Source organism: Panulirus ornatus, chromosome 59 (genome assembly GCF_036320965.1).
Source record: "Panulirus ornatus isolate Po-2019 chromosome 59, ASM3632096v1, whole genome shotgun sequence".
In the NCBI taxonomy this organism is placed as follows: domain Eukaryota; kingdom Metazoa; phylum Arthropoda; class Malacostraca; order Decapoda; family Palinuridae; genus Panulirus; species Panulirus ornatus.
In genome coordinates, this window is record NC_092282.1 from 8411772 (window position 1) to 8430083 (window position 18312).

The following is an 18312-nucleotide window of genomic DNA, read 5'->3' on the forward strand; positions in this document are numbered from 1 at the left end:
TAAAAAGAAATGCGGTTAAAACATTTCACCTAAGTTAATGTATGGGAGAACTAATGATTTAACTGTAGAACATCTTAATGATCATACTAGTGGGGTCAACAAATATGACAAGAAATGAGTACGTTTGTGATACAATCCATACACTTTATGGTTTGGAGACTTAAAGAATTAGTTTACATTACTCTATCATTAATAGTATCATGCTTAAGATTCTTAATAAATACTCATAAATTCCACAAGCATTTCTTTTTTCAGCTGACCAAATTTCAAATGCCATCTGAATAGATGGATATCCCCTTACAAAACAGTTATACCAACATTACACATCAGCAGTTAGCAGACACACATTCAACACCTGAACTGTTTTCTAGGGAATGAGCAATTCATTTCTTTAATAGAAAAAATGTTTTAGTCTGGGATTTAAAAGAACTCAGGTGCACTGTTAGAAAAGGCAACATCAACTAGCTTTTAACATCATTCTGCAAAGAAAATAGGGTGAACAAACTCAAAACTGTTGACCAATAGCCAACAAAAGCCTAAAATGTGCAAATATTAAGAACCATTTATTACCAAAAACTTCAATCAAAACCTCAAGTAAATGGCAGTTTTTAGTCCATTCCTTTCGTAAAATAGTATGGTAAATCCACAAAAATTTAGAGATTATTTCAACCAACATGATAACTTCCAGAAAACAAAGTCCATCCAAATGAGGGCAAATCAAAATGATGCAAGATGCTGATGGATTTTGATCAGTGGTATGGTTTAATAATATATGATGCCTAGAACAATCGAATAAGTAAATCATTTGAAATATCAATTTCTGGTTCATACTCTTTCAAAAGTAAGATACTTCAAAGAAAGCATTAGCTTAACAGAGGCTTTGGATGAAAAGTCAGGATCAGTAACCTTTCGTTATGTCTGTTTACTATTCATATCTAAAACATGCTCTGTAGTCAGCTTGGTGTTAATCAAATTACATTGATATGCAATCATGAATTACAGAACAGTTCATTCAAATATAGTAAATGTCATAGTACTTTGCAACAAAATTGAAACAAGAGACAAAACCCTGGAATTTTCAAATTCTCTCACTCTAAATGAACTTTATATTCATTAATAGAATTAGGGTTGAAAACGCATATTTTCTTACTATACCTACAAGAAAGCATAAGGCAAGTGCCTGACTTTCTGCTCTGTTCCACAATTCCACAGCCTGCTGATCAGCCTGTCTTATGCTATTTCATAAAATTCCATGATGGTAGTACCTAATTACATGAATAATTACTTTTTTTTTTTGACAATCAGATGTACTGGATCATTTTAAGAATATGTAACTGTAATTTACCAGTTCTTTGGTAAGGATATCAGACTCAAAATTGTTCATGATTATTCAAAGGATGACCTACAATAAAAAGGAAGCATGAAATACAGTAATATAATTTCTATTCCAAAGCTTTGAAAAGCAACATAACATGAATCATAAGCAAAAACATTATAAGTAAATGACATCACCTTCAGAACCCATCAGGCTTACAACTCCTAAACTGTGTTATGACAAGGTTTGTGTCTACTTACAACCAATTCTTACTTACTGACATTTCTCTTCATCCGATTTGGAACTATCATTGCAACTGAAGAACTTCCCCTATAAGACAGTAAAATGAATTAATGATATTGAAATAAGAGTGTGCTCAATGTGTATGTGCAAATGTACTTACCTACAATCAGACTCCACGACTTTGGATCTATCATTACAGCGGAAGAACTTGCCCTGTGATGCGTAAGAATATAAAAATCTTCTATTAGTTGAAGATTCCTAGATCTTTCTTACTGAAATAAAGAAATTATTAATTTATGAATAGTGACCGACAAGTTTTCTTATTCCACACTAACCTCTGTTATTTAGCATTCGTCTGATTTCAGTAAGTTTTAGAAGAGCCAACAATTGATCTTAATTTGGCATTGGTCTCAGAATATAACATAATTCTGCACTGCTTCTAGCAATGCAATGCAACTGAAGATGCTGGGGATCAGTTCCCATTTTCTACTGTTCTTTGTGGTACTGTTGAGCTTTGCTTTTTAAAGAATCTTAGCTTCTCATTTCTCATACCCTAAAATTTTAATATCATCATCCAATGAATAGCCAAGTACTTCTACATGGCAAACCAAAAAGAGAGAAATGAAATCAGGATGCACATACAAAATAAAAGTTTAAACCACTGACTCCTTATGTACCTTATATGATATGGGACATCTCTGGCAGTTGACTGCATGTAAGCCATATATGGTCTGGGGCTTTCAAAAATCCCAAGCACAGTAAATGGTGGAAGCCATGAGTCAGATAACAATTACTAGCATTTCAAGAGTATTCCCATATCCTTCCACTCAGCCAGTCATTACCCATCAAAATGTTAAAAACAGTACTGTACACAAAGTACACAATGCTAGGGCATCAGAGGAAAATGTATATAAATAATATATATAAATGCACATAAATGCACATAATCTATGGAACATCACTTGTAACTGAAGAACTAAAACAAAACTGCACTGCAAAACGTGTACATATCATAGTGTAAGCGGAGATACATCATATGGCTAACAGAGTTGAAGCCTGGAAATTTATTCATGTGTAAAGCATACTACACATGCAAATAAAATTTTACCATTTTCTTATATGTATCATTTGATCCAGAAATTATAACACTTTCCAATGGTAAGGCAAAGAAATTACCAGATCTGTTTTATCGACTGAAAATTGCTACACTGTTCACATGAGTACTCTATACAAGTACAATAATGAAACTTATGCAATGCATTGTACTAATGTCCCCATGTACCATTTCAAAACTTCTGCTGAGCACTTTAGAACTTGTGGATGATTCCTATCTATAGGGGGTAACTTTTTTTTTATATCTATGGACCCAAAATCTTATCAGCCATAATCTAGAATATGCTATGATTCGGCAAGCTACAGCCCCAATGTGATGAATTTCAGAGGCCTTCTTGTACTTCATTTAGTAACTCTGAATAACTCATATGTAGAGATCTGTGATCTGTTGACCCAAAACATTGAGTAAGTCATGACTACTATGCAGAAGATACATAAATTTTTCTCCTCTCAGTTTTTTCTCATGTGTGTCACCACAGTCTGGCACTTTTGTCAAAGGCATAATTTTCATTTTACTTTTGAGATGTAAAGACTTGCAGCTCAGCTGTAAGAAAACAATATAATGGGAGTGGAAACCAGAGATTACATACATTGAAAGAAAAAATTTTCATGCAAGTCATCATCATGGCTGAAATTTATAGCACATCAAACCTAAGCTAAAAACCCACTAAACAAATAATACCAATAAATATATTCATCAAGTCTTTGTTTCACACTTATCTTCATATGGAGGGATGGAAAAAACAGCAAAAAAGCACAGGAAAGAATAAAGAAAATGTAAATTCTACTTGTTAATTAACAGCATTCTCAGCCAACAGCTTTATTTCAATGTTTTTGTGTATGTAAGCCAAAATTAAGCAAGTACAAAAAAAAAAAATTAAAGTTCCTCTGCTTTTTGAGATATTTTATAGGTAATCTCAGAATGGTTTGAATCATAACTTTCCAGCTTCTAAATTTTTCAACTTCACAGTATCTTTAAACTACAATGCTCATGATGCTTTAAATCCCTAAACTTACATATGTAAATCACTACCAAAACTCTGGAAGTCCTTCATTATATTCTCATCATTCTGCACATCTTAGATGCCATTTCCTTAGATGATGCATCTCCTTATCTCAGTTTTCCCCCTCAAGTTTTTCAAAAAACATTTTTATATTTATTTTATTTTGCTTTGTCGCTGTCTCCCTCGTTTGCGAGGTAGCGCAAGGAAACAGACGAAAGAAATGGCCCAACCCACCCCCATACACAATGTATATACATACACGTCCACACACGCAAATATACATACCTATACATCTCAATGTACACATATATATACACACACAGACACATACATATGTACCCATGCACACAATTCACAATGTCTGCCTTTATTCATTCCCATCGCCACCTTGCCACACATGGAATACCATCCCCCTCCCCCCTCATGTGTGCAAGGTAGCACTAGGAAAAGACAACAAAGGCCCCATTCGTTCACACTCAGTCTCTAGCTGTCATGCAATAATGCCCAAAACCACAGCTCCCTTTCCACATCCAGGCCCCACACAACTTTCCATGGTTTACCCCAGACACTTCACATGCCTTGATTCAATCCACTGACAGCACATCAACCCCAGTATACCACATCGATCCAATTCACTATATTCCTTGCCCTCCTTTCACCCTCCTGCATGTTCAGGCCCCGATCACACAAAATCTTTTTCACTCCATCTTTCCACCTCCAATTTGGTGTCCCACTTCTCCTCGTTCCCTCCATCTCTGACATATATATCCTCTTGGTCAATCTTTCCTCACTCATTCTCTCCATGTGCCCAAACCATTTCAAAACACCCTCTTCTGCTCTCTCAACCATGCTCTTTTCATTTCAACACATCTCTCTTACCCTTACATTACTTACTCGATCAAACCACCTCACACCACACATTGTCCTCAAACATCTCATTTCCAACACATCCACCCTCCTGCGCACAACTCTATCCATAGCCCACGCCTTGCAACCATGCAACATTGTTGGAACCACTATTCCTTCAAACATACCCATTTTTGCTTTCCGAGATAATGTTCTCGACTTCCACACATTCTTCAAGGCTCCCAGGATTTTCACCCCCTCCCCCACTCTATGATTCACTTCCACTTCCATGGTTCCATCCGCTGCCAGATCCACTCCCAGATATCTAAAACACTTTACTTCCACCAGTTTTTCTCCATTCAAACTTACCTCCCAATTGACTTGACCCTCAACCCTACTGTACCTAATAACCTTGCTCTTATTCACATTTACTCTTAACTTTCTTCTTTCACACACTTTATCAAACTCAGTCACCAGCTTCTGCAGTTTCTCACATGAATCAGCCACCAGCGCTGTATCATCAGCAAACAACAACTGACTCACTTCCCAAGCTCTCTCATCCCCAACAGACTTCATACTTGCCCCTCTTTCCAAAACTCTTGCATTCACCTCCCTAACAACCCCATCCATAAACAAATTAAACAACCATGGAGACATCACACACCCCTGCCGCAAACCTACATTTACTGAGAACCAATCACTTTCCTCTCTTCCTACACGTACACATGCCTTACATCCTCGATAAAAACTTTTCACTGCTTCTAACAACTTGCCTCCCACACCAAATATTCTTAATACCTTCCACAGAGCATCTCTATCAACTCTATCATATGCCTGATCCATAAATGCTACGTGCAAATCCATTTGCTTTTCTAAGTATTTCTCACATACATTCTTCAAAGCAAACACCTGATCCACACATCCTCTACCACTTCTGAAACCACACTGCTCTTCCCCAGTCTGATGCTCTGTACATGCCTTCACCCTCTCAATCAATACCCTCCCATATAATTTACCAGGAATACTCAACAAACTTATACCTCTGTAATTTGAGCACTCACTCTTATCCCCTTTGCCTTTGTACAATGGCACTATGCAGGCATTCCGCCAATCCTCAGGTACCTCACCATGAGTCATACATACATTACGTAACCTTACCAACCAGTCAACAATACAGTCACCCCCTTTTTTAATAAAAACAATAAAATCAAAAAACATATCTTTTTTTATCTCTCTTGATCAAAGTGTCAGCTTGCCTATAAATGAGTTTGTACTTCCACAAACTCTCAAGTCCTCTATATTTTCCACACCCAAATCTTTTTATAACCAAGATAAAAATGTTTACCATTGTTTAATCTTTAAATGGAGACATTATCTCTTTTCAAATCAAATCATACAAATGCTTCCATCAAAGTATTCAATTAATCTGATTCCTTTAGTCATTTACTATAATTAACAGCTTTTCAAAGAAATTGGTAAACATTCACAGAGGTAATCAATTGCGCAAGTCAATTTTCGAGATACTAATAAAACAAAAACGAAAACTGATATCTGTAAATGAAGAAAAAAGTTTTGATATACATACTTCTTCCTGAGTAACAGGGTATGAAATAGCCCATACTGGAAGCCTACCTACCTATCAACCTGCAAGATTGACAAGGTTTTGTCAGAATGGCAGTCTGCTTGTAGTGTTCAATGCATATTCTTTGTTATTTTGTTTATTTGAACTGCAGCTTCTTTAGTGATCAATTCCAGCTTCATCCATTATTGACCTCTTGTGAAATCTTCTTTTGTTTCTGCAGAGATTCAAAGAACATTTGCTACTTCTTCTGGTGCTGCATTGCATAACCATTGAAACTTTCTTGCCAGCCATTCACATATTTTTTTTTCTGGTTAGTCTGGTATCTTTATAGTATGTTCCTAGATATCACTTCTGATTTAATAAATGTCTTCCTTTCTCAATTTCTTTCAGGTTAATACATTACTTATGTTCTCTATTTGCTGCCATGCTTATGTTATCATTTATTTCTTTCTACTTTATCCTAGATGGTACAATGCAAGTCCTTTCAACAGCTTGTGCTTGTTCATATGCTTCAAAGTATCAAGTTTCATCTTTAGTGTTTCTGTATCTTTTCTAGTTTATCTGCAGTCCAAGGCTGCATTACTTCCAGTGGTAGGTTTATGTAGACTCCTTTGGCGTGAGCTCTTTGACAAGATTGTATTCCCAGTGATACGACCTTGCCAAAAGGAACTCCTTGCTCATGATGCAACCTCATACAGGAGGAGTCCAGTAACACTTATTCATTCATACATACACAGACACACACACACACACACTCCTCCAATGGGTGGTTCCTTATGTGGTTTTGTTTCTCGACTTTCCTTCTCTACAGTAACAATCTGCTCAGTCTTACCAGATCTTACTTTATTTTTCCTCCATATGTTTTGATCATATCTTTGGTATTGCTCTTCTTATCTATAGGTAATTCAGATTCCTCAGTGAAGGCTGGTCTGCAGCAAGGGTGTGTGATGTCCCCATGGTTGTTCAATTTGTTTGTGGATAGGGTGGTCAGGGAGGTGAATGCAAGAGTTTTGGAGAGACGGGTGAGAGTACAGTCTATTGGGGATGAGAGAGCATGGGAAGTAAGTCAGTTGTTGTTCGTCGATGATACAGCTCTGGTGGCTGATTCAAGTAAGAAACTGCAGAAGTTGGTGACTGAGTTTGGAAAAGTGTGCACAGGAGAAAGTTGAGAGTAAATATAAGAACATGGTTTTTAGGTTCAGTAGGGTTGAGGGACAAGTTAATTGAGACATAAGTTTCAATGGAGAAAAATTGGAGGAAGTAAAGTGTTTTAGATATCTGGGAGTGGATTTAGCAGTGAATGGAACCATAGAAGCAGAAGTGAGTCACAGGGTGGGGGAGGGGGCAAAGGTTCTGGAAGCGATGAAGAATGTGCATGTAATGTCTGCGTATGTGTATGTTGATATGTATATGTATGTATCTGTGCATATGTGGGCATTTATGTATAAATGTGTGTGTAAGAGTGGATGGGCCAGTCTACGTTTGTTTCCTGGCTCTACCTCGCTGATGCAGGAAACGGCAATTGTGTATAATAAAACAAAATAATATACATCATTATCATTGTTATATTCATTCACTCACATCCACTTTCTGGCATGTTTAATACAATGAAACCAGCGTCTCCTGTCCACAATCAGGCCTCAGAGATCTTTCCATGATTTCCCAAACTTTAACACATGCTCTAGTCTAGCCCATTTACAGCATACATTCACTGTAAACTATATCATTCCAATTTGTTCTATCCCTTGCTCACCTCACACTCTCCTATATGTTCATGCCCCAAACTTTTAAAGCATCTTTCATGACATCCTTCCATGTCCTCTAATATTTGGCAGATGACTTTTGGGGGTGGGAATGTGAAGGTCCTTTTGCAAGCGATATTGAATGGTTATTTGAGAGAATTTTCCTAGAAGTTTTGGATGGCTTTTCTTCATTTCAGCTGCTGACATGCTGAGTTGCTTCAATACTTCTCATCTCTGGAGGTTATCTGTAGATCTATCAGTCTTCCAGAGGTGACCAGGCATGGATTTTTGGAGGTTGGATGACAATTTCAAGGAGGCTAAGAGCAGCTGCATGACTGCATTCTGAACACCCAGTGTCCTAGAAATCTCATATGTACCCACATTTTCTTGCCTTCAGGCAAGAATTTGGGCTTTCTCCTCCTTAGAATGGTAAAAGCCAACCATCTTGAAGTACAGGTGGAAGAAAAACAGTGCCCAGAAATGAAACTCCCAAAATGAAATGGTAGCAAGGAAGAATAAGGAAAGAATATCCTTCTCAAAAGATAGCCTGAGACACAACAAGGCATGTTGCCAGCGCTCCCATCATTAGAGACAGTCTAAACAACCAGATGTACACTGATTTCACCCTCATAGCATCATATGCTTACTTCCAGAATAAACCTTTGCCCTGTATCACTTTGAAAATATATGGGAGGTGAACAAAGTTCTCGTGGACACCACAAATACATGATTTGAAGTTAATAACATCGAATTCCTAATCTCAGGTCACAAGTGAGCAAACTTTGAGGAAATAAGACATACAATCACCATTACTAATTGGATAAAACTCCTTGAGATTTATACACAAGAGATTTGGAGTATTTCTAACAACAACTTTCTTCATACTGAGTGAAAAAATTGCAAGAGTTCATGAAAAGAGTGAGCACAAACTCAAAACTGGCTAGGATGACCAAGAAAATAGAACTATATCATCTAAAGAAATAATACATAAGAAATTTAAGTTAATGAAAAGACAAGTCAAGATCTACTGAAAATACAAAGGGAATTTGCAAAAAGATCATGACAGAGAAAATGCAAGTATGAAAAAGGATTTTCATAAAAGCTAAAAATGGCCTGGAGGAATTCTCCAAATGTGAAGGACAAAGAGAGAATGTAAAACATATGATATGACCTATAATAACTGATCTCGGTAAAGTAACTAATAATGACAAGATAATGGCCCTCATACAAAATACAACAAATCCTTTAACTATATATACAAATAAAGATGTAACATGCATACCACAACTGCAATATTTTTTTTCAAGGGTCTGATGAAAAATCAAAGGCAATGAATATTGCGAGCTATGAAGTACAGTTATGTTACAATACAGTAAGCATGATATAGCAATTTTAACATTGAGGAGTCACCTAAATTACTCCCATTTTTTTCATTATATCATGAGCTATCATGTTGTAAAATAATCCCAACTGGCCACACACCACAGGTTGATGATGCCATATACACTATACTGCCCGCCACATCAGTTCTCTGTGAGTACTCACAAAGTTAGACACACTGTCTGCTATGTTTATATCTTTACACTCTTCCCACTTCATCTAGTCATTATGCCTAAACATCCAACAAGTACCCCTACTACAAGCGAGCCTGCTCAAGATACTAAAGGTACTTGAGCATGCATCTAGCATTTCAGCAGTTGTTTGCCATTAAGGCATTAATGAGAGTAGCATTTACACCATAATAAGGAAAAGTGAAAATATCAGGAAAGCCTATCCTAAGCCATCTATTTCAAAGATGGTAATACATTTCAAGATAATGACATATGTGAAGATAGAAGAAGCTCTGCCATTTAACCTTTTAACATCTAAAAAAAAAACTCCCTACCCTAAAAATTTGGGAATTTCAAGATTAATGGAAAATGTTTTTCTAAGAATATTGAAGATTATGTTAACAGAATGCAAATAATAAATACAGGAGAAAGTTTTGCCCAACTAGATAATGACAAGGATAAGTATCATGTAAACATCTAGTACATACTGCTTCTCAGCCACACTTGACACTACTAGATATACACTAGCCACAAAGAAAGAAATAATAAATACCTGTTCTGGACGACTTTATGTACAATTTGTTTCTATTTCCACTTACACACTGCACACAGAGCTTTTCATACTGTGAGTCATGCAAAACTACCTCGTTCAAAGAACTGAACGAAATACTTTCAAGAAATATTATGCAACAATTGGATGGCATCATCTGAGAAGGGTCATCAGCCTACCTGCCAGCCAGGCAAGCGATTCCTCATAATTTTTCTCTGTATATGTAGCCTAACTTATTATTCTGCTTCCCAGTTTTATCAACATATTCAATTTTGAGACAATAAAAACAAAAAATGATATTTTAAAAACAGATACAGAGGTATAAGTTTGTTGAGTATTCCTGGTAAATCATATGGGAGGGTACTGATTGAGAGGGTGAAGGCATGTACAGAGCATCAGATTGGGGAAGAGCAGTGTGGTTACAGAAGTGGTAGAGGATGTGTGGATCAGGTGTTTGCTTTGAAGAATGTGTGTGAGAAATACTTAGAAAAGCAAATGGATTTGTATGTAGCATTTATGGATCTGGAGAAGGCATATGATAGAGTTGATAGAGATGCTCTGTGGAAGGTATTAAGAATATATGGTGTGGGAGGCAAGATGTTAAAAGCAGTGAAAAGTTTTTATCGAGGATGTAAGGCATGTGTACGTGTAGGAAGAGAGGAAAGTGATTGGTTCTCAGTGAATGTAGGTTTGCGGCAGGGGTGTGTGATGTCTCCATGGTTGTTTAATTTGTTTATGGATGGGGTTGTTAGGGAGGTGAATGCAAGAGTTTTGGAAAGAGGGGCAAGTATGAAGTCTGTTGGGGATGAGAGAGCTTGGGAAGTGAGTCAGTTGTTGTTCGCTGATGATACAGCGCTGGTGGCTGATTCACGTGAGAAACTGCAGAAGCTGGTGACTGAGTTTGGTAAAGTGTGTGAAAGAAGAAAGTTAAGAGTAAATGTGAATAAGAGCAAGGTAATTAGGTACAGTAGGGTTGAGGGTCAAGTCAATTGGGAGGTAAGTTTGAATGGAGAAAAACTGGAGGAAGTAAAGTGTTTTAGATATCTGGGAGTGGATCTGGCAGCGGATGGAACCATGGAAGCGGAAGTGGATCATAGGGTGGGGGAGGGGGCGAAAATCCTGGGAGCCTTGAAGAATGTGTGGAAGTCGAGAACATTATCTCGGAAAGCAAAAATGGGTATGTTTGAAGGAATAGTGGTTCCAACAATGTTGTATGGTTGCGAGGCATGGGCTATGGATAGAATTGTGCGCAGGAGGATGGATGTGCTGGAAATGAGATGTTTGAGGACAATGTGTGGTGTGAGGTGGTTTGATCGAGTAAGTAACGTAAGGGTAAGAGAGATGTGTGGAAATAAAAAGAGCGTGGTTGAGAGAGCAGAAGAGGGTGTTTTGAAATGGTTTGGGCACATGGAGAGAATGAGTGAGGAAAGATTGACCAAGAGGATATATGTGTCGGAGGTGGAGGGAATGAGGAGAAGTGGGAGACCAAATTGGAGGTGGAAAGATGGAGTGAAAAAGATTTTGTGTGATTGGGGCCTGAACACGCAGGAGGGTGAAAGGAGGGCAAGGAATAGAGTGAATTGGATCGATGTGGTATACTGGGGTTGACGTGCTGTCAGTGGATTGAATCAGGGCATGTGAAACGTCTGGGGTAAACCATGGAAAGCTGTGTAGGTATGTATATTTGCGTGTGTGGACGTATGTATATACATGTGTATGGGGTGGGTTGGGCCATTTCTTTCGTCTGTTTCCTTGCGCTACCTTGCAAACGCGGGAGACAGCGGCAAAAAAAAAAAAAACATATTAATAAAGCAATAATGCATGGTTAATAATATATAAAATTCAATAAAACTGTCATAAAATCAAATGTACACAGTTTCCTTTATCTTCTAATCCATGCCTATCTTCCTCATTACATCCTCCCTATCATCCAATCTCTCCTAATCCACTATTGAGATGGAAACAACTGGCTCAAAGCACCACTTCATGCCAACACAGATGCACAATACACCACACAAAATACATGTCACCACCACCTCACCCACCATCACCAACGTTCACACTCATTGAATACAAGTATTGGCCTAATCACAAACATAAACAATGCATGACACTGACATTATTCAGTAAGTTCTTGACTAATTCATACAACTGAAATAAATAAGATAGAGTATAATATTAAGCATAATCCTGTAACAAAAATATGGAGGGTTCAGCATTATAGAGTTTAGGACATTTCCAGTTCTGATAGGCATGGGGTCGATTATCTAACTTGTTAAAAATGTACATATTAGTAATTGGTGAATGATATGGTAAATGATATTCATTATGTTTATATCTTTCCCCAGTTCTCTTTTCTCTTTCTAAATCACTGAAGTCCACTCCATATGGGAACTCTCATTAATGGGGTGGCCACAGCAAAAGGAGACTCCACTTATCCTTGTCCTTACAGATGTTCCTTACATATACTATGCATCACATTTTTCCACTATTTCTCTCCATCCAGTACTCTTCCACTCTACTTTCTCATGTCACAGGTGCTCCTCCTCTCACACTAAGCCCTTTAAGTGAACTATCATACACTTTCTTTGTAAACTCCCAGTCTTGCATTCATTCTATATGCCCCAGCCACCTCAAAGCATTACATTTTACCCTCTCTACCACTCCACAATTCTTTCCCTTTGCATTCTTTGCCATACCAAATCTCTCATACTCCCCCTCCTTTTTTCTTCATTCTTTCTAGTCATACAACATTCTCCTCTCAAATAGCCCATTTCCACAGCCTGGATTTTTTACTTCTGTGCCTCATTCCATGTCCATGTTTCAGCTGCATAGGTCAGGGTCAGGAAGAATATGCTGTCTGTTAGTCCTTTCCTCACTTCCACACTTACACCTCTACCCTACATTATTCTATTAAGGGATCCAATAATTCATCTATTCTATGCTGCTCTCTCCATTATCACTCTTTCCATACCACCAAACACACCTAAGATAGCTCCCAAAAGCTTAAATTCACTCATCTCTCTTGGTCTTCCTCTTACCATATCTCTCACTCTGTAGGGCTTCGCAGAATCTATACTTTCACTATGTTTCCTTTCAAACACCATTACTTTACTTTTACTCACACACACCTTAAATAACCTAATTTACACATACAGGTACACCACCGATTTTCTGGCAACTGATGGTTCGGTACCTCCTTTAGTCTGGACAACATTACATTAGGGAACTTGAAATTACTGCAGCCACCAGAATAGTTTACTAGGCGGCCACAGATGGTGTTGTGTGTAGTGCGCTTATTTACATTCTTTACACTGCACTTGGTGGTGGTGATACCACAATTCTGTGAGATTCTTAGCTTCTTTTGCTTGAATTTAACCCTAGCTATGGTTTCTAAGACTTATGAGAGTGTCAGTCGTGGTGTCAAATGTAAACACCAGTCCATATCGATCCAAGATAAAGTAGAACTGTTGAAAAAAATGGACTGTGGTGTTTCGGTGCATAAGCTGTGTGACATCTACAGTACTGGTTCATCAACTGCTTATGATATAAAGAAGCAAAGGGAGAAAATATTGAAATTCTATGCAGACAACGATCCCAAGAAGCAAATGATGATTAGAAAAACTATGAAAGATAATAAGAGTACTGAGCACGATCGAGTGATAAGGGAATGGTTTTGACAGCATCGGAGTGATGGAGTGGACTTGTCAGGTAGCATGATAATGGACCAGGCTTCTTTGTTCCATAAAGAACTTAAATTTCAACATGAGCATGACTATAGTGAAGGATGGCTTCAAAGATTCAAGAAGTGTCATGGAATTTCCATAAATAAGTGTGTGGAGAAAAGTGGTCTGCAAACTATGAAGGAGCTGCAGAGTATGTGGACAAATTTGCGAAACTCGTAGTTGACGAGTACCTCAGTCCTGAGCAGGTGTATAATGCAGACGAAACTGCATTATTCTGGGGATGCACACCAAGGAAAACACTAACAACAGAAGACAAAGAAGACCCCACAGGATTCAAACAATTTAAGGACAAACTTACCATTCTAGGGTGCTCAAACATTTAATTTTTGTTTAATTCAAATATCTAGCAGTCCATGGTATACTTTAGACACATGGGAGATGAATAATTAGTGGGTTAGAGGTGTGCTCATGAATTATAATTACTTGACCACGGTTGGTCCGGAAAATGGTTAATCCAGCAAGGCGTTGGAACCAAGAGTGCTGGAAAATTGGTGGTGTACCAGTATCAAGAAACATTTACATTTTCTGCAATTCCTCTTCACTTTCAGCAAACAACACAGTATCATCTGCAAACAGGCTTGTTCCTTGTCACCTTGTCTCACCAACACTCTCCATCTCTGCATCCACATTCCCTAGTTTTGCTTTAATCTCTCTTATCATTTCATTAATATAAATGATAAAAAGCCATGGTAACATCACACAGCTCTATCTCACACACAAATGTATACCAAAACTTCTGCTCAATTCTCCACCCACTCTTACATAAGCATTTGCTACTCTATTGAAGGCTTTTACATCATTCAACAGTTGTCCCCCTATCCCATATATCCTCTTCAGTGTGTTCTTAACTGTTGCATGAACTAATGATTATCTACATATAAAGAAAAAATATTGGAAAACTTACCTAGCACCTGAGATTACACTGCTTGTTTCCCTAACTTTTGTCTTTCACTTGATGAATGATGAGGGAAATTATATTTCTTATGCATTTTTATACACACTTCTCTTTCATAGGATTATATCTAAGGCATGTATCAATAATGAATTACATAGAGTAAAATATTCAGAAACATATTGTGAAAAAAAAAAGTATGGGTGGTACAATGCTGTCTGTAGTTTAAAATGTTTCCAGTTCAGGGAGGGGAGTGCAGCTTGGTCATCTCACAGTTCAAAACCTAAATCTTACCTGGTGAATGATACACTACATCATATACTTTACAGATATTTCTACAAATTGGTCATCTCACAGTTCAAAATCTAAATCTTACCTGGTGAATGATACAGTAAATTATATACTTTACAGATATTTCTACAAATTTCTCTTTAGTAGTCTTATGGCTAATTCATGCACTAAAATATGCTGTGTATTAGATAACTGAAATATGGGTGGTACAGCAGAACACTGGCAATTCAGGTAGGCAAAGAGAAGCAAATGATTGTATTTCAGTTAAAAACATTTATCATTTTTTCCCAAAATTTATACAAAAAACTGTATCTTATCTAAACTTAACAGGTATTTCTTTATGGTTCTCTTCATGGGTTCTTACCTAATGCATGAAATAATAATTTCTACATATTCATATGACAAAACCTTAATTAGCCTCTCCCAGAATGCCAAAGAAATGTGGATGTGACAAAGAGGCAGATACCTGCCTATCATTTTTTGTATGTGTTGTATATTATTTTCATTGCTTGGACTATATTTTCAGTGTTATTTGGTACATTATTTCCACTACCTACACAATGTTTTGAGTATCTTTCCTGTCTTTTTAGCTAATGGTCCCAAACTCCTTATTCATATGGAAATGAGTATCACAATATAGTGTGATTTGTGAATGTGAACTTTTGTGGTACCTATCTTGTACTGTATCATGATCCTTCTGTACTAAAATACGTGGACCAATTAAGTGCAAACAAAACAACTAGCCCTGATACCCTATCCTCAAGATTTTCAGGAGGTCAGAGAAAAACTGATATTTTCCACATGGAAAATGTCTAATAAATCATGAGGTAGAGTACCTAAAAACTGGAAACTGATAAATGTCACCCCTATATAAAAAAAAAAGTGCCTTGAATTACTGTCCAGTTAGCCTTACGTCAGTTCTAGGTACAAAAAAAAGAGACAAAATTGTGACACTTCAATCTGACAACTAGTATGGATTCTGCAACAAAAGAACTTGTCTGATAAATTTTTTGGTATTTTTCAATGTTACATATGGTAATGGACTTATAAGTGCAAATATCAAATATGGACATATATGGTAATATATGGCTACCTTTCTTAATTACTATGCACACTCAGATAATATGCCACATGATATGTGTCCATTTCCATCATCCCCTTAAAAGAAAAAATCCAATGCGTCTGAAAAAAAATCACTCCCTTTGAAATATTTTACATGAAAAACTGTGGCCCTAATCAATTCTTTCTAGGAATCTATCCATTTTTTCTGAAGATTATACTTGCTCCCTGAAGTTTCAGTCATACAAAGATATATTTCCTGATCAACTTGTCATTCACCATGACCTTATCTTCTTAAGAGACCTTCATTATTGAGTCGTTCTAAAGACTTCTTCACATGACATACCCCTCCTACATCATACTTTATCATTCTCTCAACGCCAACTATACTTTTTGTTAGTCACCTTTACTTCTCTTACATTTACCTGTCCTAACCTACAGAAACTGGGGTTTCATATCCACATGTCTAGGATGTAACATATATTCCATTTTGCAAGTTTCATATGCACCTCTGGTTTTTCTGCTTTGTAAGATTCTATTCTTCATTTCAACTTCCCCCTGGTCACCCTTTCTTATCATCTATATATACCTAAACTCACTCATAATTTTCAGCTCTTCATCACTCAAACCAAAATTACAGAGTGACAGCCCATCTCTTTCAAACACTAAAATTTTACTTATATTAGTGTGAAAGTGGTCTCCGAAATCATCTTACTCCCTCCATGTCAGCAATGATTGTCCTGCTTTCTCTCATCAAAACGAAGCAATCTGAATAGAATTAAAAGTATTTTGTAACACACACCACACACCTATTCTTCTCAATTTGCATCCTATATCTACACAATCATACCATCCTTTTCCTAATCACAAATCATGTGTTTTACATAATAACTATAACCTGTCCCTTGTTAAAGTGCCTGTTAGCTGCCTCTTAAAAACTCTTGGGATAATTCTTCCTTTTTCCTTTTCTCTCTTTCTTTAAAGACTTAGCCTTAATTAGAACTTTCGTCTTTGCCAATATCCTTAAGAAAGAACTTGCATTCATATTCAATGTCTGCTCCTTAATCACATCATCAAAGTAACCTTCCATTTCACCCAGTTCACTAATTTACATAACTGTACAGCATCATCTGCATAAAACAACTGTGGTAGCTTTAGTTCAATAAAAAAAGTCAATATATGTGTGCAACTCTATAAAATCTAGCTGCAGGATCAGAAAACAGTAGCTGGGTGCACGTACAGATCAATCATTTGGACAAAGTGCTTAACTTATCCGAAGGTGGTGCACAAGTCTAGGGTTTTTCATCTGACATTTTAGCAGCCTGCTAATCATCAATGCTCAAGCTAAGATAGTACAAGACACAACATTCAGTAAGGAAAGAGAAATAGAAAAAAACAGGCTTTTTATTTCAAGAGATAAATATGTTTTCACCTTTAGTCAGATTCATATGTTAGTCAGTGCTTTTGGTGTGTATCAAAGATTCAAACTGTTCATGGGTGAAATGTGGGAGTGAACCCTTCAAATTGGAAAAAAGGTTCTCTTTCAAGTACTTGTAAAGACTTCACTAAAAACATAGGTTTTGATGAATGGCAAGCCATTTCTCTAACATGGCAGATTCCTATGAACATCTGAGAGAGCACGTGTTCAGTAGAGGGGTCAAAACAACACCTCACCTCCCTAAATAGGGCACATTCATGAAGATTTACCCTCTTCAACTACCAGAAAATCTATGAAGCCACGCTATGGAGATCCAGTGACTACACAGTGATCTGGTAAGGTCTCTGATATCATACAGCCAATTATACAGCCAATCATGTTCATCCCCAAACTACTGGCATTTCTGCCTCAGGCCTGTTACTGTCAGGACTTTAGCAATGGTTTCCAAAAAAGAGAGAGAAGCACAAAAGGATGAGAAATTAAATGGATGCTCTTAAAATGTTTTTTCAGTCCTGAAAACCTACAGACAAATGCTTAATGAATCTGAGGGCAAACTCAAATTAAGGGGGAGGGACCTTAGCACTTAAAATGTTCTCATCATTTGATGATGATTAAGAAAAGATCTCCTAGTGTCATATGAAGACTGAATTTTTGCCAGTTGTTTGAATAGCCAGCTAAAGTGCCATATGATTAATACCCTACAGAGGTCTCATATGTTGCCAGAAAAGTGCAGAAATTAATTCTGCTCCCCTCAATACCTCCAAAACCACTACTGTATGCATATAACCATTGATTTGCAAGTCATACATTCAAAAAATATGTAAATTTGCTGGATTACCTATGATGTGGAGGAAAACATGCATCAGTTAGCAAGGAAGGTAAAGAGTAATAACATGAAAAATGTGAAAAAATCAGTGACTTATGGAGATATTTCAGCAGGA

At 37.1% G+C, this 18312-nt stretch overlaps 1 protein-coding gene across 45 annotated transcripts in view; it reads right to left on the reverse strand.

Moving 5' to 3' along the window:
• LOC139767191 (muscle calcium channel subunit alpha-1-like) overlaps positions 1 to 18312 on the reverse strand; it is a 1449841-nt gene that overhangs the window by 350341 nt on the left and 1081188 nt on the right. For 37 of the 45 annotated variants that reach the window (XR_011717010.1, XM_071696301.1, XM_071696297.1 and 34 more), the window contains one exon: positions 1593 to 1645. Coding sequence is in view for 44 of the 45 variants with exons in the window: in XM_071696301.1 (XP_071552402.1) it covers positions 1593 to 1645 (53 nt within the window). In the remaining variant the exon portion in view is untranslated. Of the gene's footprint in view, positions 1 to 1592; positions 1646 to 1718; positions 1772 to 18312 lie in introns of all 45 variants that reach the window. The other 8 variants (XM_071696261.1, XM_071696270.1, XM_071696267.1 and 5 more) reach the window with 1 other exon arrangement.